This window comes from Heptranchias perlo, chromosome 28 (genome assembly GCF_035084215.1).
Source record: "Heptranchias perlo isolate sHepPer1 chromosome 28, sHepPer1.hap1, whole genome shotgun sequence".
Classification (NCBI taxonomy): domain Eukaryota; kingdom Metazoa; phylum Chordata; class Chondrichthyes; order Hexanchiformes; family Hexanchidae; genus Heptranchias; species Heptranchias perlo.
This window is the reverse complement of record NC_090352.1, coordinates 26,249,829-26,275,031: the sequence shown is the minus strand read 5'-3', so window position 1 is coordinate 26,275,031 and position 25,203 is coordinate 26,249,829. Positions and strand designations below refer to the sequence as shown.

The 25,203-nt window shown below is 42.4% G+C and overlaps 1 protein-coding gene across 6 annotated transcripts in view; it reads left to right on the top strand.

Annotated features, from left to right (window-relative positions):
* myo18ab (myosin XVIIIA b) overlaps positions 1–25,203 on the top strand; it is a 204,240-nt gene that overhangs the window by 103,086 nt on the left and 75,951 nt on the right. For all 6 annotated transcript variants that reach the window (XM_068008247.1, XM_068008246.1, XM_068008243.1 and 3 more), the window contains 3 exons: positions 1,340–1,403; positions 3,053–3,197; positions 22,384–22,557. In XM_068008247.1, coding sequence (XP_067864348.1) covers positions 1,340–1,403; positions 3,053–3,197; positions 22,384–22,557 — 383 coding nt within the window. The remainder of the gene's footprint in view (positions 1–1,339; positions 1,404–3,052; positions 3,198–22,383; positions 22,558–25,203) is intronic.

Here is a 25,203-nt window from a genome sequence, read left to right as displayed (position 1 = left end):
TTGAATTAAGCTTGGAGAACAAAAGCAATCTGCTTCATACTCCTAAATAAGACACACCTGGCAAGCTCCTGCATCTTGTGAAAAAAATTTCAAGCCATAAGAAGCCCTCACAAATCCACATATATTCTCAGTGAACTGTAGCTGATGACCTGGACCTGCTGTTGGTACCAACAAGTGTTTTTAAAATGATTCTGTCTGTTGAAAAATCATTTACCAGATCTCTGACTAATTCTTCAACTCTCATGGAATGTGTCTCTCAATCATGTTCCTTGGGTCTCTCTTATTGTAGATGACATTTTGGTTCTCTGTGGGTGCTGTTGATGTGTATGGAATTTCAGTTTGTATTTCTTTTGCACGTATGATGAATAATGTTCATCATTATAAATATAAGTATTGGTGTCAAATAGGTAGTTTTGGCTCCAGTATCAAATGCCCCTGCACCACCAACTGTACTTGGGAGGGGAAGGGGGAGGGGTAAAAATAGAGGAAGGAGGACCAAAGCATGAAATGCTCTGGTTGCTGTGATTCCACAAGTGCCGGCTGCCCTTCAGCACCTTGTCCAAGTTGCTGTTAGTAATGTATGAGCCGTGACTGGGAGTGTCTACAGACTATTTGATCATTTGGTCATGGGAGCTGAGCCTGAGCCTGTCCTTGCCCAACATCCGCATGTCCACTTCTAGCAAAAAAGTGATCAGAAGTGGGTACCTAACTCAGTTTTCCCCTCCTTAACATTGCACTGAAGCCAATTGTAATGTCCCTAAAGCTGCGCCAGCTGAGAGCTGCTAACTGCACTGACTAGGTATCGATCCTGGGACCTTTCTAATCTATATGGCTCACTACTTACTGGGTAAACTTGTTCAACCATCAAGAAGCTAACAAATAACTTCTCTAAACGACAATGTAGCTGAAGTTTCTAAGTGCCTGATGTCATTTCAAATCCTCTTGCTACAATCCTGTGATTTGGAACAACCTATTGAAGCCAAGAGTAGATATCCCGTCTAATTTTGTGTAACTTTAGAAGTAATTCAATTTCCATCTGCTCTTTTTGTGATTGTCTTATACTCCATTGTTGATGGCAATGAGTGCTCCTTTCAATCTAAAGGAACGTTCTTTGGCGTTCTGAAAATTGAAATTTACTTCACTTGCCCAAAGTTGATGCCTGCTAAGGTACGTACTCTGTGGAGGTAATTATAACTTTACATTGAAGTCAATAGAAAGGAAAATCGGGTGGAGTGTATGACATGCGGCCGATGCAATATCGCCCGTTTTACGGTCATCGCTGAAAGTTAAAATTACCTCCTGTGCTGCTAACTTGTTTTCATATTTTTGTTATTTACAGAACTGAACTTCATTTGAATCACTTTGCAGAAAACAATGCTTTTGGAATTGCACCTTTATCAAAGGTAGCTTTTGACATTTAAAGTCTATGACATTTTGGTGTAATCTTCTTTAATGTCTGCAAGCTATATTCTCCGATATTATTTAGTTTAACAAATCCTAATACGATTGTTTTTCAAATCACATGGAATTCATGGGAGGTTCCAGGCTTGTAAGTTCAAATTATGGGTGAAGAAAGGGAATAGTTTGTTCACGGTATGTTTCTGGTGCCATTTTATGCAGTAAGCAGATAAGTAGAGTCCAGATGTGTTCAACATATTAAATGTAACAATAATAAATTGTCTTAGCTCTCAATTTTAAAGATGTAGATACAATCAGATTTCTTATGGAGACTTGGGAGTAGAGTGTGATCAGTCTATAGGCAGGCAAGTAAAGTTTTAATTTCCAAAAATGGACATGGCAGGTGTATTGAGCAGCAAGGATTTATGTGGGTTGAAAGGACTTAATGTAGTCATGCAGAAAGTTGGGGAAAATTGGAACAATAAATGAACCTGTTTCAGACCAAAGACATAAGTTGGAAGGTAAGAAAAGAAATCAGTTTTCCAGATATACATACATAGGATGGAAACTGGAATTCGAAGACAAGGCAACTGAGAGGTGGAACAAAAGACAAAATACTGCAGATGCTGGAAATCTGAAACAACAGAAAATGCTGGAAACACTCTGCAACTCAAGCACAGCCTCTTTGGAGAGAAGTGACAAGTTAACGTTTCAGGCATAACCCTTCATCAGAACTCATCACTTCTCTCCTTGGATGCTGTGCCTCACTTCCTGATTGTTTCCAGCATTTTCTGCAATTGAGCGGTGGATTCAGAAGAATTTAAAATTGTGGCACTACATTGAACTGTCAATGAGGGAAAATACTGTATTGTTTGTAAATGTTTAGAATCTCATATCTTGAAATGTGTTCCAAGATAACAACACTTCATGTTTATGTTTGATCTCACATTTTAATGCATTACCAACCCCTTCATGTGTTATGGTCTTGAAAAACACTCCAGATTGTCTTCTCCAATTACAGTAATGTGAGCTATATTTACTCTGTTCCCTGTAACAATTTAAGCAGTTTTTATTTAAACTCATCTGATTGGAGGTGAAGATACGAAGCACTTTGGCAAATTAACCTGCCACCAAGTAAAGTTGGAGACCAGATTTCTTTTGGGTTTGTAGTTATAAAAGTATAGAAATTAAGAAAAAATGATTTTCTATGTGAGATTATGTCTTAACAAATGGGAGTACTTTATTAATCTTTTCTTAAAATCAGAAGGCTTGGTCCTGCTTTTTCCTGTTAAGTCCTCACCCCACAGACTTGCTGCGCCTCTCCTCAGAGGACAGACAACAGACTGGTTTCTTAGGCTTCATTCATATGACAGGACTAATTGGCTGTGGGTTCATTGCCGTCTTATTTGTTTCTTCGTTTGCCAGATGGCAGTAGCTGAGGTGATACCTCATTGGATAAGCAATCAAACCATCTTTCCTTTCTGTGGTAGAGCACATCAGAATGCTCTTGTGCTCCACTACCAGGGCAATCAATTTATATTTTAATTAGCAATATTATTAGTGGATGAACTGAAAATATGTAGTAATGATTTTGCTCATCATAATATACATATGTTCCATTAGTCAAATATTATTGTTTTAATTGCTTTTGTAGCCCGAAGAGAAGCAAAAGGCAGCTCAGCAATTTAACAAACTTCAAGCCGCTATGAAAGTACTTGGGATTTCAGTTGATGAACAGAAAGCTTTTTGGCACATCTTGAGTGCCATTTACCACTTGGGGGCTGCAGGAGCCACTAAAGGTAGTGTGTAGAATTCAGTAACATTTGATAATGCAGGTCTCATGCAGAACTACACACTAATTCCTTTTATTTGGCAGTATTTTCATTATCATGAATGTATCATGGCTATCGTTTGTTATTTAAACTTGTACATAACTTTTGTGCGGCCAACCCAAGGCCAATCTCTATTTTAGTATTTGATGTAAGTAAACAAAATCAAATACTGGGGGTGAATTTCCACTGGGGTTCTCCCCTTGTCCGCCTTAACTTCGGTGGAAGAGCCATGGAAGCCTAACACACTTTTTCCAGAGCTCTGTGGCTCTTCCACCAAAGTTATGGCAAATAGGTGAGAGAACCTCTGTGGGAATTCATCCCCAGTGTGTTTTAAATCCTAATTTTATAATCCTTTTCAAATTGCAAATCTGAAAATAGCATATATTATATTTTCTTTTAAAATGATTCCACAATCCTGTTGTTGATTGATTTTTTGTTAATTGTTGCAGCACAAGATTTAAAAAACGCATAAGAAATATTTTAGTACATATTAAACATATTTTCTCTCATCCTTTACAATCAGAGACATATGGGGAGAAATTCAACTCATAGCTGTCTGTTTTGTGCCTGAAAATTGGACGACCAGGAGTTGAAAATCAGGGGGAAGGTGGCCGATACCTGCCTGATGCCATATTCAGGTGGGCCTGTACATGGGTGAGCAGCCCGCTTGCCTGAAATAGGCATAAGGCTACTTCACTGTACAAACCATGGTCCTGTGCTGGTTGTAGGAAATCGGATGCAAAATTCAGGCACAAATGGGCGAGCTTGCATCGTGCTAGCATTGCCTAGCTGAACGGTGTCTATGCTGGCCGGAATTCGTCAAGGCTAGACTGCACCGGGAGTTCTGTTTAGCGCCTGTAGCTTCCCTGCTTTCATTCAAATGAGGCCTGATGTCAAATTTGGCTCGAACCTCAAGCAGCAGAGCGATGCGCAGAACAATCACTCTGCCGACAAGCTGCCCGTTTTGAAGCAGATTGAATTTCTCCCCATTAGCGTTTTTTTCCAAAGTTCCAATTAAAACATAACATGGTTATATAAAAACACCTGTGTTTTTCGATAGAGATATGGCTATGATTTTTGCTGGTTATTGCAATCATTTTTCATTTGCAAGTTATAGTAAATTTTAGTGCCTCTGTAATGCATCTGAATTATCCACATACAGTTTTCAACTGGGACATATGGCTGTTTTCTTGGTCTGATCATTCAGTAATAGCATATGTTATCTTCTTATCTGTTGTATATAAAAGACAAAAGCATTTTTTACTTTTTGGCAGATCTTGGGATGTAGTTATGTTGACATCTTTGCAAAGCAGTTTTCACTATGCAGACCCAGAAAAGTGCCATTCAACTGTGTGTTCAGATCGATGATGTCACTCAATAGTACAAACATTGAAGCACGAGGAATTAAACCCGTACATCCCCCCCTTGCAGCTTAGAACAAAATCTTCTCCCTGTAGTCCACTGTCTTTTTATAGAATCATAGAAATTTACGGCACAGAAGGAGGCCATTCGGCCCATCGTGCCTGTGCCGGATTTTGTTAATCTTCTTGTACCACTTTGACTGCCTTTTTGGTATCTGTGTTTCTCTTTTATAAAGTCTGATTCCAGTGTCAGCTTTTAGTCAAAACTGTGGATTGCCTATTTCCCTCACCCCTCCATTGGCGGCCATGCCTTCAGCTGCCTAGGCCCTAAGCTCTGGCATTCCCTCCCTAAATCTCTCCGCCTCTCTACCTCTCTCTCCTCCTTTAACAACAACAACTTGCATTTATATAGTGCCTTAAATGTAGTAAAACACCCCAAAGTGCTTCACAGAAGCGTTATCAAACAAAATTTGACAATGAGCCACAGAAGGAGATATTAGGACAGTTTGATCAAAGAGATAGGTATGGAGCATCTTAAAGGAGGATAGAGGCAGAGAGGTTTAGGGAGGGAATTCCAGAGCTTTGGGCCTAGGCAGCTGAAGGCACGGCCGCCAGTGGTGAAGCGATTAAAATTGGAGTTGCGCAACAGGCCAGAATTGGAGGAGCGCAGAGATCTTGGAGTGTTGTAGAGCTGGAGGAAGTTAGAGATAGGGAGGGAAGACGCTCCTTTAAACCTACCTCTTTGACCAAGCTTTAGGTCACCTGTCCTAATATCTCCTTGCGTGGCTCGGTGTCAAATTTTGTCAATGACGCTCCTGTGAAATGCTTTGGGACGTTTTACTACATTTTTGTTGGACATTTTTATTTAAATGAGGACCAGGCTGCCACTTGCTACGCCAGTCGACTGCCCAAAAGTTAAAATCTCTTCTACAGTTTTATGGTTCCCCCAATCCCCCTTGTGATGAATCCAGATCCCTTTGAATCCAATATATCGACCACACACCAACTTAAAGTTGAATGTGCACTGATAATGTAACTTGAGTGATTTTTTAAAAAAAAACAGATTCATAGAATCTTACAGCATAGGAGGAGGGCATTTGGCCCATCGTGCCTGTGCTGGCTTTTTATCCAATTTAGTCCCACACCCCAGCTATTTCCCCAGAACCCTGCAAATTAGTCCCCTTCAAGTATGTGTCCAACTGCCTTTTGAAGGCTTCAGTGGAATTTGCTTCCACCACCATTTCAAGGAGTGCGTTCCAGATCTTAACAACCCTCTATGTGAAAAAATGTCTCCTCTTTCCCTCTAGATCTTTTGCAAATTATTTTAAATCTGTGACCTCTGGTTACTGACCCACTTGCCAGTGGAAGTAGAGCAGACGGAGAGAAACTATCAAAATCCCTCATTATTTTGAATATCTCTATTAGGTCTCCCCTTAACCTTCTCTGCTCTAAGGAGAACAATCCCAGCTTCTCCATTCTCTCCACATAACTGAAGCCCCTCATCTCTGGTATCATCCTGGTAAACCTCCTCTGTACCCTCTCCAAGGCCTTGATATTCTTTCTAAAGTGTGATGCTCAGAATTGCACACAGTATTCCAGCTGAGGCCCGACCAGTGATTTGTAAGGTTCAGCATGACTTCCTTATTTTTGTATTCAATACCCTTATTTACAAAGCCAAATATCCCATACACTTTCTTAACCACCTTATCAACTTGACCTGCCACCTTCAAAGATTTGTAAATATGACCCACCCAGGGCCCTCTGCTCTTGCACCCTCTCAGAATAGTACCATTTAGATTAAACTGCCTCTCCATGTTGTTCCTCCTAAAGTGCATCACTTTACCCTTATTCAGCCAGTCTATGTCCTCCTGAAGCCTACTACTATCCTCCTCACTATTTACTACGTTGCCAACTTTTGTATCATCTGCAACCTTCAAAATTGTACTCCCTCTACCCAAGTCCAGGTCATTTATATATAACAAGAAAAGCAATCGTCCTTCTACCAATCCCTTCTCTTCAATCAGAAAAACATCCGTTCACCACGACTCTCTGCCTCCAATCCCATAGTCAATTACGTACCCAAGTTACCTCCGTCCCTTTAATCCCATGTGTTTCTATTTTCGGAATAAGTCTGTTATATGATACTTTATCAAATGCCTTTTGAAAGTCCATATATACTTCTATACTACCTTCTTCAACCCTTCTGATACTTCATCAAAGAACTCAGGTTAGTCAGGCACGATTTGCCTTTAACAAATCCATGCTGGCTGTCCCTTATTAACCCATGCTTCTCCAAGTGAGAATTAATTTTGTCCTTGACAGCGATCTCTAGAAGTTTTTCCACCACTGACGTTAGACTGATTGGCCTGTAGTTACCAGGTTTATCTCTCCCCTTTTTTGAACAGAGTTGTAACATTTGCAATTCCCCAGTTCTCTGGCACCACTTCCATATCCAAGGATGATTGAAAGATTGTGGTCAGAGCTTGTGCTATCTCTACCCTAGCTTTCCTCAGCAACCTAAGATGCATCCCATGTGGACAGGGTGACTTATTAACTGAGTGATGCCAACCTATTTAGCACCACCTTTCCATCTATTATTATCCTATCCAATATCGCTACTCCTTCTCCTCTACTGCGACATTAACTTCATCTACTGCTTTTGTGAAGACTGATGCAAAGTGCTCATTCAGTACCTCAGTCATGCTCTCTGCCTCCACAAGAAGATTTCCTTTTTTTGTCTCTAATCGGCCCCACCATTCCTTTAACTATCCTTTTATTTTTTTATGTTTTATAAAAGATTTTTGGGTTCCCTTTTATGTTGCCTGCTAATCTTTTCTCATATTCTCTCTTTGCCCTTCTTACATTCTTTTTCAATTTCTCCCACGTTCTGTTTTCTGCCTGGTTTTCAATTGTATTCTGCACCTGACATTTGACCGCTTGTGTTTTAATTTAACCTCTATTTCCTTTGTCATCCAGGGAGCTCTAGCTTTGGATGCCTCATCTTTCCACCTTATGGGAATATGCTTGGTTTGTACCCGAACTATCTCCGCCTTGAAGGCCTGCCATTGCTCATTTATTGTTTTCTTAGCCAATCTTTGTTTCCACTCCACCTGTACTAGATCCCTTCTCAAATTACTGAAATTGTCTCTCTCCCAGTTGGGTATTTTCACCATTGATTTTCTTTTTGTCTCTTTCCATAACTAATTAATGATATTATGATCACTATTACTCAGATGTTCACCCACTAAAACACACTCCACTTGCCCTACTTCATTCCCTATAACTAGATCCAGCACTGCTTCCTTCCTCGTTGGGCTAGAAACTTACTTTCACCTGACGAAGGGGATAATCTCCGAAAGCTTGTGATTTTAAAATAAATTTGTTGGACTATAACCTGGTGTTGTAAGATTCCTTACATTTGTCCACCCCAGTCCATTACCGGCATCTCCACATCATAGAAACATACTGATTAAGAAAGTTCTCCTGTATACGTTTTAGGAATTCTTCACCCTCCTTGCCCTTTACATTGTTTGTTTTTTTCCCAGTCTATATTAGGGTAATTGAAGTCCCCTATTATTACTGCTCTATTATTTTTACATTTCTCTGAAAATTGCCTATAGATTTGCTCCTCCTTCTCACTATTTGGGGGTCAACAGTAAACACCCAGCAATGTAACAGCTCTCTATCTGTTCCTTAATTCTAACCAAATAGATTCAGTCTTTTGAACCCTCAAGTATATTGTCCCTCTGTCGAACTTTTTTTTTATTCGTTCATGGGATGTGGGCATCGCTGGCAAGGCCAGCATTTATTGCCCATCCCTAATTGCCCTTGAGAAGGTGGTGGTGAGCCGCCGCCTTAAACCGCTGCAGTCCATGTGGTGAAGGTTCTCCCACAGTGCTGTTAGGTAGGGAGTTCCAGGATTTTGATCCAGCGATGATGAAGGAATGGCGATATATTTCCAAGTCGGGATGGTGTGTGACTTGGAGGGGAATGTGCAGGTGGTGGTGTTCCCATGTGCCTGCTGCCCTTGTCCTTCTAGGTGGTAGAGGTCGTGGGTTTGGGAGGTGCTGTCGAAGAAGCCTTGGCGAGTTGCTACAGTGCATCCTGTTGATGGTACACACTGCAGCCATGGTGCGCCGGTGGTGAAGGGAGTGAATGTTTAGGGTGGTGGATGGGGTGCCAATCAAGCAGGCTGCTTTGTCCTGGATGGTGTTGAGCTTCTTGAGTGTTGTTGGAGCTGCACTCATCCAGGCAAGTGGAGAGTATTCCATCACACTCCTGACTTGTGCCTTGTAGATGGTGGAAAGGCTTTGGGGAGTCAGGAGGTGAGTCACTCACCGCAGAATACCCAGCCTCTGACCTGCTCTTGTCGCCACAGTATTTATGTGGTTGGCCCAGTTAAGATTCTGGTCACTGGTGACCCCCAGGATGTTGGTGGGGGTTTCGGCGATGGTAATGCCGTTGAATGTCAAGGGGAGGTGGTGAGACTCTCTCTTGTTGGAGATGGTCATTGCCTGGCACTTGTCTGGCGTGAATGTTACTTGCCACTTATCAGCTGAAGCCTGGATATTGTCCAGGTCTTGCTGCATGCGGGCACGGATTGCTTCATTATTTGAGGGGTTGTAAATGGGACTAAACATTGTACAATTATCAACGAACATCCCCATTTCTGACCTTATGATGGAGGGAAGGTCATTGATGAAAACAGCTGAAGATGGTTGGGCCTTAGACACTGCCCTGAGGAAATACTATCCTTGATCAATACTGCTACCCCCTCCTTTCTTTTTTCCTTCCCTATCCCACCTGATTACATTGTATACAGGAATGTTTAATTCCCATTCCTGCCCATGTTTAAACTAGGTCTCTGTTATAGCCATGATATCATAACCCCATGTTGCAACTTGTGCCTGCAGCTCATCAACCTTATTTGTAACACTCCTTGCATTAACACAAATGCATTCCAGCACCATGCTAATCTGCTTTGCTTTTTTCCTCCTCTTTCCACACCATTCTTTATTCTGTTGCTATTTGTCCCTCCTAGTTTTTTATGAACCTTGTCTCTCCTCGCTGCTGCTACGCCTTGGTTCCCCTCCCCAGCCAAATTAGTTTAAACCCTCCCCCATAGCACTAGTTAATTTCCCCGCGAGGACGTTGGCCTCAGCCCTGTTCAGGTGCATCCTGCTCGACTTGTACAGGTCCCTCCTGCCCCAGAACTGGTCCCAATGCCCCAGTAATCTGAAGAACTCACTCCTGCACCACTTCTCCAGCCATGCATTCACCTGCACTATCTTCCTGTTTCTGTACTCACTAGCACGCGGCACTGGGTGTAATCCTTTGAGGTCATGTTCTTTAATCTTTTTCCTAGCTCCTGAAACTGTCTGAAGGACCTCAACCCTTTTCCTATCTATGTCATTAGTTCCAACATGAATCACGACTTCTGGCTGTTCCCCTTCCCCTCGCAGAATGTCCTGCACCCGTTCAGTGATATCCTTGACCCTGGCATCAGGGAGGCAACACACCATTCGGGACTCATGTCTGCAGTTGCAGAAACGCCTGTCTATCCCCCTGACTATCCAATCCCCTATAGCAACTGCATTTCTACATTTCCTTGTGCCCTTTTGTGCAGCTGAGTCTCCCACTGTGCCATGGATTTGCGTTCCTCTAAGGTGTCATTGCCCTCACTGGTATTCAACACTGAATAATGGTTTGTGAATGCCACACTCCCAGGGGACTCCTGCGCTGCCTGCTGCTTCTCCTAATTGGTCTGGTGGTCACCCACCCCCTCTCCTCCTGATCTCTCTCTAGCTGCGGGATGACCGCCTCCTGAAACGTGCTAGCCACAATACTCTCAGTTTCTCATATGCACTGTAGTGACGCCTGTTGCCCCTGAAGCTCAGAAACTCTGAATTCCAGCTTGAGAAGTTGGTGACACTTCTTGCATATGTGGTTTTCCAGACGCATGAAGTGTTCTAGAGTTCCCACATGGCACAGGATGTGCATGTGACGGACCCCAGCTGTCCTGCCATGTTAGCTAACAGTCATTTAAAACTGTTCAGCTTGAAGGCTATTTAACTGTTTAGCTAACACTCAGACACTAATCTTTACAAACAACCAGTAAAGACACTCACCACTAAAAACAATAACCAATAAACTGAATATTTACACTGACTCAACCCCCTACCCCGGCATTCCTCTTTGTGTTGTGACCTCACTTTTTGATTTTTTTTTTTCCTGTCTGTTTCAGACTTGCCGCTCTTTATGTGACAGCTCCTCGGGCCTCTTGCGATTTTCTGCCACTGCCAGTTCTCCCCCACTCCTCGGGCGCCTCGCGATTTTCTGCCACTGCCAGTTCTCCCCCACTCCTCGGGCCTCTCGCGATTTTCTGCCACTGCCAGTTCTCCCCCACTCCTCGGGCGCCTCGCGATTTTCTGCCACTGCCAGTTCTCCCCCACTCCTCGGGCCTCGTGCGATTTTCTGCCACTGCCAGTTCTCCCCCACTCCTCGGGCCTCGTGCGATTTTCTGCCACTGCCAGTTCTCCCCCACTCCTCGGGCCTCGTGCGATTTTCTGCCACTGCCAGTTCTCCCCCACTCCTCGGGCCTCGTGCGATTTTCTGCCACTGCCAGTTCTCCCCCACTCCTCGGGCCTCGTGCGATTTTCTGCCACTGCCAGTTCTCCCCCACTCCTCGGGCCTCGTGCGATTTTCTGCCACTGCCAGTTCTCCCCCACTTCTCGGGCCTCGTGCGATTTTCTGTCACTGCCAGTTCTCCCCCACTCCTCGGGCCTCACGCAATTTTCTGCCACTGCCAGTTCTCCCCCACTCCTCGGGCCTCACGCAATTTTCTGCCACTGCCAGTTCTCCCCCACTCCTCGGGCCTCACGCAATTTTCTGTCACTGCAGGTTCATTCCCGCTTCTTATGTGGCCGCTCATCAGACCTCTTGCGATGTTCTGCCGCTGCCGGTTCTCCCCCGCTCCTTACGTGGCCGCTCTTCGCATTGATTATCCTTTTGATAATGATAAATCATGCAAATTATTTCCTCCTCCTGCACATGAGGGGAAATAAAACTGAGGAGATAAGTGGCACATTTTGCTTGGACGTAGGTTCTATTTAAATGCCCCAAAATCAATACCTTCAATTTTGTTAAATGGATCCAATAAATAGCAGAAAACTATTCTGTTCCAGTAAAAGAAAATTGATGAAGTGTTTGTAGGGAGTTAGATATTGGTAGTCAAAGTATCAATTTGAATTGTTAATCATTTACACTCATTTTTACATATGGAAGTAGATAACAGCATTTCACATTTTTAAAGTGAATTAAATATTGCTGTTTGGCGTCCTATTAAATTACTCGACAGGGTGCAAATGAAAACTTGAATGCTTTCCATGTAGAATTCCATTAAACATTATAAAGGGCATGTATACTAATTAGCATTTATTGGAGTTGAGAGTCATTTTATAGTGCTACAATTATTTGCAAATATAATTTTTATTATTTTAATGTAATCCTATGATTTACATCACCATGTGACCTATATGTAACTTAGAGTTGAATTTTTTGTGCTTTTAATATTTTCTTTAACAATGATTTGGTTGCTTTCTTAAGTTGCATCTTTTCCTGTGGTTTAAAAGTTGAAGTCAGCAGTTTATAGTTAAAACCCTTCCCAGATGGTTTGGGGTATAAATGGGTTGTGCAGTGTGATGCTTAGCACTGTTCAGCGATCCTTGTTGTGTAGGCTCTCGAGTGAAGAGTGCCTACTTAGACAAGGTACTGAAGGCTGCCAATGCCATGGAGATATATAGGAGAATGAATTGCTGGCTTCAGGAGAGGAGGATAGGGAAAAACAGCTTGAGATGTTGTACTAATCTAAAGTAGCTGCAGTTTTGTAGTCAAGTCTTACTTCACGCTGCTGTTATTTTGTAACTCCTCCACAAGATGGCACTGCAACAGTGTTGTTCAAGGATTTTCACGTAATTCTCAGTTACATTTCTGTGCTATTTGGGGGGAAAACTTTGAAAGCCAGTATATCTTAAGTTGCATTCTCTCTTCCCCCACCCCCAATACAAAAAAAAACAAATCCTAAAATTGACGCTGATGATCCCCTCCCTCAATGTGACTGCTTAGGCTTGACACCATGTGGGGTATCAGCTCCCAGTGCAGTGTCAAACTTCCATAGAAACTTAAGCAGTCTTTTTCAGTGTTTTAAGGATGCAGACATTCCTGCCACATTTACAAAACTTTAAAAACCGATTGGTTGGAAGTGGAGCTGTGCACATACATGTTTACCCTCATGTACAGAGCTCTTCTCTGGCAGCATGACTACAAATCACAAGGCAATGCATGGTAGTATCGTATAATTGCAGCATTTAATGTGTATTTAGTTCACAGCAGTTTTCAATGCAGCAGACTATACACTATGCAAACATTTCTTTTACACATTTGATTTTTAGAACTGCAGCAGAATTAATGTGTGGCCATTTTTGAAATGGTAATGTTAAGTTTATATGGGTTTCTTAAAAACTTTTTTTTAGTGTTAAAGCAATTGGTTCTAGTAACACCATTGTTCGACCAGCCACGTGGTTATCAGAGCCTTGTGTCCCAGTTGATGTTACCAAGCAAGAGTCCACCCAATATACATTTACACTACAATGAGCTACTTGGTAATGCTGAAATAAACATGCTCATTAGAATTTGTTTTCTAAGCTAAGCGGCATCTGTATCTGAAATCCTAGCCTTATTGTGTTCAATTTGAACTCTTGCATGTACTTTTTTGCGTGAGCTAATTGCTGTAAATATGCATTGTTGGTCTAAATGATTAGCATTTACCTGCTTGTTTTGCAGTGTTATAGTTTTTTTTTAAACTGATGAATATTAAAAGTGAAACTGCCTTCTAACACTTTTTTTGTTTGCATGTTGCATGCTGTTCCATTACAACACAGATGGTGATGAAGGTAAAAATTGTTCATCATTATATATGTTTATATTCTTGGTTGCAAAGCAATTTTTCTTTGAAATATCATTAGTTTTCTACAAGGTGTAGGTCTTAATAGAGCTATGATGTGGAGATGCCGGTGATGGACTGGGGTTGACAATTGTAAACAATTTTACAACACCAAGTTATAGTCCAACAAATTTATTTTAAATTCCACAAGCTTTCGGAGGCTTCCTCCTTCCTCAGGTGAACGGTATGGTCAGGTGTCCACACCGTTCACCAGACGAAGGAGGAAGCCTCCGAAAGCTTGTGGAATTTAAAATAAATTTGTTGGACTATAACTTGGTGTTGGAAAATTGTTTACAATTAATAGAGCTAGAGGCTTTTTATACTCGATTTCCTTTCACTTTGAAATGTCAACAATCATTCATCTAATATATTCTATGAAGCTCTACTAATGCATATAGTCATCTAATTTCATTTTATTGCAGATGTAGATTTTCAAATGTTTTATGCAAATTGCCAGCTACTGTTAGTATGGTGGTCTGTCCCCAAGTGATTTATTCAGTATCTCCATTGCAAGAAAGATTATATGATGAGTAGAGCAGCCCATATTTTTTTATTCTCCAATTTCCCTACTGGTTTTCTCCCTTTACCTCTCCTGAAGATGATAACTCATACTGGAATGCATCGGAACATGCAGCCCCTCAAGCCTGCTCCGCCATTCAATTATGGAATCATAGAGATTTACAACACTGAAGGAGGCCATTTGGCCCATCGTGTCTGTGCTAGCCGAAGAAGTGCTATCCAGCCTAAACCCACTTTCCAGCTCTTGTTCCTTAGCCTTGTAGGTTACGGCACTTCGAGTGCATATCCAAGCACTTTTTAAATACGATGAGGATTTCTGCCTCTACGACCTTTTCAGGCAGTGAGTTCCAGACTCCCACCACCCCCTAGGTGAAAAAAATTCTCCTCAACTCCCCTCTAATCCTTCTACCAATTACTTTAAATCTATGCCCCCGGTTATTGACCTCTCTGCTGAGGGAAATAGGTCCTTCCTATCCACTCTATCCAGGCCCCTCATAATTTTATACAGCTCAATTAAATCTCTCCTCCGCCTCCTCCGCTCCAAAGAAAACAACCCCAGCCTGTCCAATCTTTCCTCATAGCTAGAATTCTCCAGTCCTGGCAACATCCTCGTAAATCTCCTCTGTACCCTCTCTAGTGCACTCACATCTTTCCTGTAATGTGGTGACCAGAACTGTCCACAGTACTCTAGCTATGGCCCAACTAATGTTTTAAACAGTTCTAGCCTAACTTCCCTGCTCTTATATTCTGTGCCTCGGTTAATAAAGGAAAGTATCCCACGTGCCTCCTTAACCACCTTATCTACCTGTCCTGCTACCTTCATGGATCATAGCTGATCTGTACCTCAACTCCATTTACCCACCGTAGTTCCATATCCTTTGATACTCTTACCTAACAGAAATCTGTCGGTCTCAGTCTTGTCCCAGCATCCGCAGCCTTTTGGGGGAAAAGAATTCCAGATTTCTACTACCCTTTGAGTGAAAAAGTGCTTCCTGATTTACCTTCTAAATGGCCTAGCTCTAATTTTAATATTATGTCCCCTTCTTCTTAATTCCCACTTTTAACATTTTAAACACCTCAATGAGATCACTCCTCAATCTTCTATACTCAAGGGAATACAAGCCAAGTTTATGCAATATATCCTGATAATCTAACCCTCTAAGCCCTGATATCATTCTGGTGTATTTGCACTGCACCCCCTATAAGGCCAATATATCCTTGCTGACCTGTGATGCCCAAAACTGAATGCAATACTCCAGATGGGGTCTGACCAAGACTGTATACAACTGAAGCATAACTTCCTCCCCTTTGTACTCCAGCCCCCTTGAGATAAAGGCCAACATTGCACTAGCCTTTTTGAATGTTTTTTGTACCTGTCGACTTGCTTTAAACGATTTGTGCACTTGGACTCCCAAACCTCTGCTCCTCTACAGTTCCTAGTTTCTCACCATGTAGAAAATACTCTGATTTATCTTTCTTGGGTCCAAAGTGGATGACCGCACGCTTGCCCACATTAAGCTCCATCTGCCATAGTATTGCCCATTCACTTAATTTGCCTATGTCCTTTTGCAACTTCCTGCTCCCATCTGCGCTACTTACTGTCCCTCCTAATTTAGTACATTTTTGTGTCAGCAGCCTACAGTTCAGGTTATGGCACAGTTTTTGCCAATTCAACAGGCAGTTTGATTGTTGGTGACACTGTCCTTTATTCTCCCAGTGCAGAGAGAGAAGTAGTCGCTCATCCAGAAACCTTTCTGCTGGTTCATCAAACACTTTCATGAAGCAGCAAAGGTGTAGGAGTTGAGAGGTGTCCTTAGTAGCTTATAACTTGGTAGGAGCTGGTCATGTGGCAAATCTTCTCCACTAGAGTATGATACTGTTCCATCAGTGGACTCAATATGAGGAGGTTAACTGCTATGATATTTCAGAAATATAGTTAACCTTGAAAATTGGCCAGTTCACCACAGTTGTAAATGAGAGCCTCCTGGTCTACAAGCCAAGACCACATAGCGTTTTTACTTGGCCTCTTCATACCATGCCAAGGAGGCTCTTGTATGTTTTTCATCCTTTTCCAGAAATGCTCACAGTTATCATCAAAGTTAATGGAGAGGAAGGCAGAATTACTTTAATTAATCCTTAATGGGCACAAAATAATACCTTTTTCTGAGGAACTCTTTTTCTCAAGGAGGCCCAGCTTGATCCCTTCATAAGTTTAGGACTCATTCTTCCAGAAACAGTTCAACATAGTGCTCTAGGTAGGCTTCAAGTGACAGCCTGATAATTTTTAAAAATGTGGACCTAAAGCCTGCCACTCTAGCTGAATAACAACACGTACATGGAAGAGATTTCCATTTGGTAAAGATCAATGGGAAAGATCTCACTGAGCGAAATTGTTAAACCATGTCTGAAGTAGAATCAGTTGGATAGAGTTTAAAACCAAATTTCATCATGGATTTTCCTCTGTGTTGGGAGAAGAGGTATTGCTAATAGATCTTGTGAATGAACCCTGGCTACAATGGAGGAAAATCCATTAGTGAGTGGCCTTGAACACAAGACCATTTCTAAAGCCTTACTTTCAGTGCATCGCATCAATCTAGTTTTGCAAAAGTTTGTGAACCTATGTTTTTGAGCTTAACATGAAGTTTTTGATTTGCAAAACTGGCATTTTTATGATGGCTGTAATGTCAGTTCAGAGGATGTCTTATTCCCCAAATACTCAATTCAGTTTTCTAAAAGGAAAAAGCAGTGCATCAAACTCATTTAAATATTGGGAACAGCAGTGTCTTGGGCTGCCACTTTTGTATTAGTATGAATGGTTTTTCTGCTGTGCTTTGACAATGAAGTGGCAGTATAAGTCAGGAGTTGGGGTCCTAACAAGGCGCCTGAGGGCAGTGATACAAAGTAATTTCAGGAGTTTGTACCTGCTGCGGTACAGAACTAATAATCTTACTTCAATACCAGGTAAAATGATGGAATTTATTATGAAGAGCAAACTTGAGGATTTCTTGTGCAATAATAACCTATCCAGCAGCCAACATGAATTCAGTAAAGGAAGATCCTGTTTGATCAATCAAAGGAAGGAGGAAGTGAAGTCCTAATTAGACTCTTGCATTCCCTATGACGTTATATGCCTAGATTTCCAAAAAAATAATTTGACACATTTCTGCAGGAAAGCTCAAAACAATTGGATTCAGGGATGGATGAAAAATTGGCTAAAGAGTAAATGGCATGAGTTACTTGTTACAGGAATTATGTTGGGGGAGGGAGAGGACGAATTCTGAAAGGGATGTCCCATGGCTGCTTGTCGAGAACCCCGAGTGTTTTTAGTTGAATTGAGAAATTTATCTTCAAATTTAACCAATTTGCACTGATAGGAAGGCTGGTTAATTCTAAGGAGGCAGCACAGGTACGACTAAATGAGTTGGACAAAATATATAAGTGAGTAAAACCATGGCAGATGACATTTAAAATGGGCATGTGTAAAGGACTGTACATAAGATATGGATGACCTACACTTTTTTTTTATTCGTTCATGGGATGTGGGCATTGTTGGCGAGGCCAGCATTTATTGCCCATCACTAATTGCCCTTGAGAAGGTGGTGATGAGCCGCCTTCTTGAACCGCTGCAGTCCGTGTGGTGAAGGTCCTCCCACAGTGCTGTTAGGAAGGGAGTTCCAGGATTTTGACCCAGCGAGGATGAAGGAACGACAATATATTTCCAAGTTGGGATGGTTTGTCACTTGAAGGGGAACGTGCAGGTGGTGTTGTTCCCATGTGCCTGATGCTCTTGTCCTTCTAGGTGGTAGAGGTCACGGGTTTTGGAGGTGCTGTCGAACAAACCTTGGCGAGTTGCTGCAGTGCATCCTGTGGATGGTACACACTGCAGCCACATTGCGCCGGTGGTGAAGGGAGTGAATGTTGAGGGTGGTGGATGGGGTGCCAATCAAACGGGCTGCTTTGTCCTGGATGATGTTGAGCTTCTTGAGTGTTGTTGGAGCTGCACTCATCCAGGCAAGTGGAGAGTATTCCATCACACTCCTGACTTGTGCCTTGTAGATGGTGGAAAGGTTTTTTGGAGTTAGGAGGTGAGTCACTCGCCGCAGAATACCCAGCCTCTGACCTGCTCTTATAGCCACAGTATTTATGTGGCTGGTCCAGTTAAGTTTCTGGTCACTGGTGACCCCCAGGATGTTGATGGTGGGGGATTCGGTGATGGTAATGCCGTTGAATGTCAAGGGAAGGTGGTTAGACTCTCTCTTGTTGGAGACGGTCATTGCCTGGCACTTGTCTGGTGCAAATGTTACTTGCCACTTATCAGCCCAAGCCTGGATGTTGTCCAGGTCTTGCTGCATGCGGGCTCGGTCTGCTTCATTATCTGAGGGGTTGCGAATGGAACTGAACAATGTGTAATCATCAGCGAACATCCCCATTTCTGACCTTATGATGGAGGGAAGGTTATTGATGAAGCAGCTGAAGATGGTTGGGCCTAGGACACTGCCTTGAGGAACTCCTGCAGCAATGTCCTGGGGCTGAGAAGATTGACCTCCAACAACCACTACCATCTTCCTTTGTGCTAGGTATGACTCCAGCCATGGAGAGTTTTTCCCCTGATTCCCATTGACTTCAGTTTGCTAGGGCTCCTTGGTGCCACACTCGGTCAAATGCTGCCTTGATGTCAAGGGCAGTCTCACCTCACCTCTGGAATTCAGCTCTTTTGTCCATATTTGGACCAATGAGGTCTGGAGCCGAGTGGTCCTGGCGGAACCCAAACTGAGCATTGGTGAGTAAATGCCGCTTGATAGCACTGTCGACGACACCTTCCATCACTTTGCTGATGATTGAGAGTAGACTGATGGGGCGGTAATTGGCTGGATTGGATTTGTCCTGCTTTTTGTGGACAGGACATATCTGGGCAATTTTCCACATTGTCGGGTAGATGCCAGTGTTGTAGCTGTACTGGAACAGTTTGGCTAGAGGCGCGGCTAGTTCTGGAGCACATGTCTTCAGCACTACAGCCGGGATGTTGTCGAGGCCCATACCCCTTGCTGTATCCAGTGTGCTCAGCTGTTTCTTGATATCACTTCTGGCTGAAGATGGTTGCAAACGCTTTAGCCTTCCCTTTTGCGCTCACGTGCTGGACTCCGCCATCATTGAGGATGGGGATGTTTACAGAGCCTCCTCCTCCCGTTAGTTGTTTAATTGTCCACCACCATTCACGACTGGATGTGGCAGGACTGCAGAGCTTTGATCTGATCCGTTGGTTGCGGAATCGCTTAGCTCTGTGTATAGCATGTTGCTTCCGCTGTTTAGCATGAATGTAGTCCTGAGTTGTAGCTTCACCAGGTTGGCACCTCATTTTTAGGTACGCCTGGTGCTGCTCCTGGCATGCTCTTCTACACTCCTCATTGAACCAGGGTTGATCCCCTGGCTTGTTGGTAATGGTAGAGTGAGGAATATGCCAGGCCATGAGATTACAGATTGTGCTGGAATACAATTCTGCTGCTGCTGATGGCTCACAGCACCTCATGGATGCCCAGTTTTGAGCTGCTAGATCTGTTCTGAATCTATCCCATTTAGCACGGTGGTAGTGCCACACAACACGTTGGATGGTATCCTCAGTGCGAAGACGGGACTTCGTCTCCACGAGGACTGTGCGGTGGTCACTCCTACAAATACTGTCATGGACAGATGCATTTGCGACAGGTAGATTGGTGAGGACGAGGTCAAGTAAGTTTTTCCCTCGTGTTGGTTCGCTCACCACCTGCCGCAGGCCCAGTCTGGCAGCTGTGTCTTTGAGGACTCGGCCAGCTCGGTCAGTAGTGGTGCTACCGAGCCACTCTGGGTGGAGGACTTCATTCTGTGCCCTTGCTACCCTCAATGCTTCCTCCAAGCGATGTTCAACCTAGAGGAGGACTGATTCATCAGCCGACGGAGGGCGGTAGGTGGTAATCAGCAGGAGGTTTCCTTGCCCATGTTTGACCTGATGCCATGAGATTTCATGGGGTCCAGAGTCAATGTTGAGGACTCCCAGGGCCACCTCCTCCTGACTGTATATCACTGTACCGCCACCTTTGGTTGGTCTGTCGATGGAAGGTGATGGAAGAGTCTGGGATGTTGGCTGAAAGGAATGATTCTGTGAGTATGGCTATGTCAGGCTGTTGCTTGACTAGTCTGTGGGACAGCTCTCCCAATTTTGGCACAAGTCCCCAGATGTTAGTGAGGAGGACTTTACAGGGTCGACTGGGCTTGGTTTGCCTTTGTCGTGTCCGGTGCCTAGTGGTCCGATGCCGGGTGGTCAGTCCGGTTCTATTCTTATGATGACTTTTTTTAGCAAGATTTTACAACTGAGCAGCTTGCTGGGCCATTTCAGAGGGCAATTAAGAATCGACCACATTGCTGTGGGTCTGAAGTCGCATTCAGGTCAGACCGGGTAAGGACAGCAGGTTTCCTTCCCTAAAGGGCATTAGTGAACCAGATGGGTTTTTATGACAATCCGGGAGTTTCATGGCCACCATTACTGATACTAGTATTTACATGACTGGTATTGAAATAGTTAATGATGAATTTGAGATAAATCTGGGTTCTTATTAGACCTGATGCTCAACATAAACAACCTTTGTAGAACAGCAATCAACACGGCAAATAAAACACTGAACTATACAGCCAAAACTGTAGATGACAAGTCAGTTGAAGCTTTGCTGGAACTTTATAATGTTCTGGTCAGACTACATCTTGAGTTCTGTATCCAGTTCTGATCATCAAGACATAAGGGAGCAATTCGGGAAAAAAAGCCATGAGGACTGAAGTATGATGAAAAACCGGACTTCAGCTATCCAACCTTGATCATATAAGAGTTATGTCAGAGTATGGAAAAGGTAAATCCAGAAAATTACCTCAAACTAAAACATGATATTAGAACAAGAAGACACAGATTTCCAACTGGTAAAAGGCAAGTTTAGGATTCATGTCAGGATGTTCTTTACACAATGAGTGATCAACACTCATCAAGTAATGGAAGCAAAAACCCTGGAATCATTTAAGAAACAATTGGTTGCTGTGATGGGGGCAGGGAGGGGGACAGTAGGGTTGTTCTGGATGGATGAACTAAAATGGGCTGAATGGCTTCCCTCATGTATATTTATCTTATGAAAACTCTAGCCTAGTGCAAAGCTACCTTGAACATCCTATGAGCTTTTAAAATTTTTACGCAATTTTTTGAGAAAAGTTAGCTGCTCACATAACACATGTTCAGAAATGCATGTGCAGATTTTATTTGTCTCTGATCTTGTTGCAATCTTATATTTTGCAGCATAAATCCTAGTTTGCTGAAAAATTGTGATGCCTCCTTTTTGTTCTTATCCAATTTAAAACTGAAATAGAATGAACGTATTATTTTATGAGAAGTGCTCTCTGCTATTATGAAGACACAATAAAAAAAATGCTAAAAAAAATCTAATCTGGAAACAAAACTTCAACTTGTCACAAAACAAAATGGCTGATGTTTTAGTTGATTGCGCTGAGTGCTATAAGCTGGTAAGAAAAGATTTACTTGCAGAACATTAGGGGTTAATTTATAGAAATAAGCTTGTGACTTCATTTTCAGCATTGCACTTGAGGACATTTTTCAAAGTAGCCCCAAGTAAACTATTCTCACTTCTTTAGCAAATGTCCTTCCTCTCCCAACAAAAGATTGCTCATTTTTACATTTATTGTGTCTTATTCTTTTTATTTTGGATTTATGTACCTACAATGTCTTCCATATATATCTGGATGTGCATTTGTGTTTTTTTTCATTTGAAATACATTATTATTTTAGATCTTGCTGTTTAAATCTTTTCTCTATAGTGCAGTTTTAAATTAGGTTGTAAGAAATTAGAGTGGAATTCCTATTATAGTTTTCCTCCTTAACCTTACACAGCCTTTTCTGTGTAATATAATTTAAGTGCCTACAAGAGAGTACCCAAATCTGAGTTAACCTAAAATGATAAAGAAAGGGACCCCAGTTGGCTGCGTTTCCCTCCCACTATTAATAATATATATGCAACAAATATACCTGACTGGAAGCATGAATGCAAGTACTAGTCAGGTCTTGGAGTCAAATGCCTGTTCTCAAGTTAACAGTTCAGTAGTCTGGTGCTGTTGGAATGTTGTCCATTTTGCCATTTTGTTCAGTTCAGTTATCTTTTCCATCTAAAATGTATGTTTTTATTGACATTGCAGTGATCTGAGCATCACCATTAAACTGATTGTTCTTTATTATTGCAAATTCAAGCTGGGAGGAGACAGTTTGCCAAACATGAATGGGGCCAGAAAGCAGCCTATCTGTTGGGATGCAATTTAGAAGAATTGTCTACTGCGCTTTTTAAGCATCAGCCAAAGGGTGCACTTCAGAGATCAACTTCCTTCCGGCAAGGACCAGATGAATGTGGACAGGGAGATGGTTCAGGTAAAACCCTAACAATTTGTTTAGTCAAAGCTGCTAATGTTAAAAATGGTTTATTGGATCACTTCAGGAAGTTTTCTAATTTTAAATGACGCTTTTATGCACCTTTTATTTAACATGTCAGCACACTTGATTTTGGTATATTCATGTTTGAGCAGCACAGTCTACTGATTGCCACATAGAAGCACACATTACTATGTTTTGCTGTGCCCCTTACACTCTTGAACTTAGCTAAGCATAATTAAAGGAAAAATAAAGAACTTGCAATTATATAGTGCCTAAGGACATCCCAAAGTGCTTTACAATCATTGGATTATATTTGAAGGGCTGCACTGTTATGTAAGCAAATATTGCAGCCAATTTGCATACAGCAAGGTTCCAAAAACTGCAAATAATCTATTTTCGATGGTATTTGTTGAAGGAGCAATGTTGGCCAGGATACCGGCAGGATTTCCAGATGTGTTTCGATTAGTGTCGGGATCTTTTATGTCTACCTGAGCATGGTCTTGGTTTAACTACTCAGCTGAAAGATGGCACCTCTGATAATCTGGTACTCTTTTAGTACTGCACTGAAATGTCAGCCTAGATTATGTGCTGAAGTCTGGAGTGGGACTGGAAGCCACATCTAGAATGATTCCAGGGATGAGGGACTTTAGTTACGTGGATACACTGGAGAAGCTGGGGTTGTTCTCCTTGGAACAAAGAAGGTTGAGAGGATATTTAATAGAGATATTCAAAATCATGTGGGGTCTAGACAGAGTAGAGAGAGAAACTGTTCCCAATGGCAGAAGGGTCAAAAACCAGAGGACATAGATTTAAGGTGATTGGCAAAAGAATCAAAGGTGACATGAGGAAAAACGTTTTTACACAGCGAGTGGTTAGGATCTGGAATGCACTGCCCGAGGGGGTGGGTGGAGTCAGATTCAATCATGGCTTTCAAAAAGGAACTGGATAAGTACTTGAAAGGAAAAAGTTTGCAGGGCGATGGGATAGGGCGGGGGAGTGGGACTAACTGGATTGCTCTTGCATAGAGCTGGCACGGACTCGATGGGCCGAATGGCCTCCTTCCTTGCTGTAATCTTTCTATGATTCTATTCTATGATCTTTAGACTTAGGTGAAAGTGCTACCAAGTGAGCAAAGCTGAAACTACACTGAGCTGAAATTGCCCTCATTCTTGTCATTTTTGGAATCCATTCTGCTGACATTTCTATTATGTTTAAATCTGTAAACACTCTATCAATTTCAGAATGTCTTCAGTGTTCTAGCATGTTACATTTCTCCATATTGTTCCTGGAGGATCTGCATGAGGCCAGTTTCCCACCCCCGCATCGTTACCTCTGGAGTACTCTCGCCTTGGAGTCAGAAAGTCGTCGGTTCAAGTCCCACTCCAGAGACTTGAGCCCATAATCCAGGCTGACACTCCAGTGCAGTATTGAAGGAGTGCTGCACTGTTGGAGGTGCAGTCTTTCGGGTGAGACGTTAAATGGAGGCCCTGAATGGCCCCTCAGATCGATGTAAAAGATCCCATCGCATTATTTCAAAGAGCAAGGGAGTTCTTCCCAGTGTCCTGACCAATAATTACCCCTCAACCAACACTTAGAGCAGATTATCTGGTCATTATCACGTTTCTGTTTGTGGGACCTTGCTGTGCGCAAATTGGCTGCTGCATTTCCTGTTAGAATAATGACCACGTTTTTTTTTAAGAAGTACTTTTTTGGACGCTTTGGGACGTCCTGAGATTGTGAAATATATAAATACAAGTCTTTTTTCTAAAAAGTCCTGCTTGCCCATCACCCCTGTGCTCACTGACCAACATTGGCTGTCAGTCTACCAAGCCTCCAGTTTAAAATTAAAATTTTCATCCTTGCGTTCAAATCCCTTCATGGCCTCATCCCACCTTATCTGTAACTTCCTCCATCCCTACGACCCTCAGAGCTTTGCATTCCTCCAATTTGGGCCTCTTACACATCCCCCACTTGCGTTGGCCCACCATTGGTTGGCATGCCTTCAGCCGTCTAGGCCCTATGCTCTGGAATTCCCTCCCCAAACCTTCTGCCTCACCACCTCTCCTCAAAATCAACCCCTTTGAGCAAGCTCTTAGTCACCCATTCCTATATCTCATTCTTTGGTTTGGTGTCAATGTTTGTCTGCTTACACTTCTGTGAAGCACCTTGTGGCATTTTCCTATGTTAAAGGCACTATATAAATGCAAGTTGTTGGGGGTAGTGTGAAGTTGTCATCTACTGGTGTAATAAGCCTGCTTTCTTGCCATTTTGTACTGTAAAGCATGCTTACAGAAGTGGTTAATGATGCATGTCTGTGAAATTATTTTACTTGGTAGATTTACACACCGGGCATTCTTGAGTGCTCATCTTATGAATACAGCTGAGCCCCACTGATTTATGAATGACACAATCACATAGATGCATATGGGTTACAAGTTTGGCAAGGAGAGATCGATCATTAAAAGGAAATTATCAGTACAAGCGGTGATCACTAAAACCAAATATATGTGTGTGTGTGTGTGTGTATCTAAATTTACAATTTTTTTGTTATTTCATTTATTAATTACTTTCATTAGTATTATGGAAATAACATTTTATTTATTAAACACACAAGGCAGTACATTAGCATTGTTAAAATTGTGT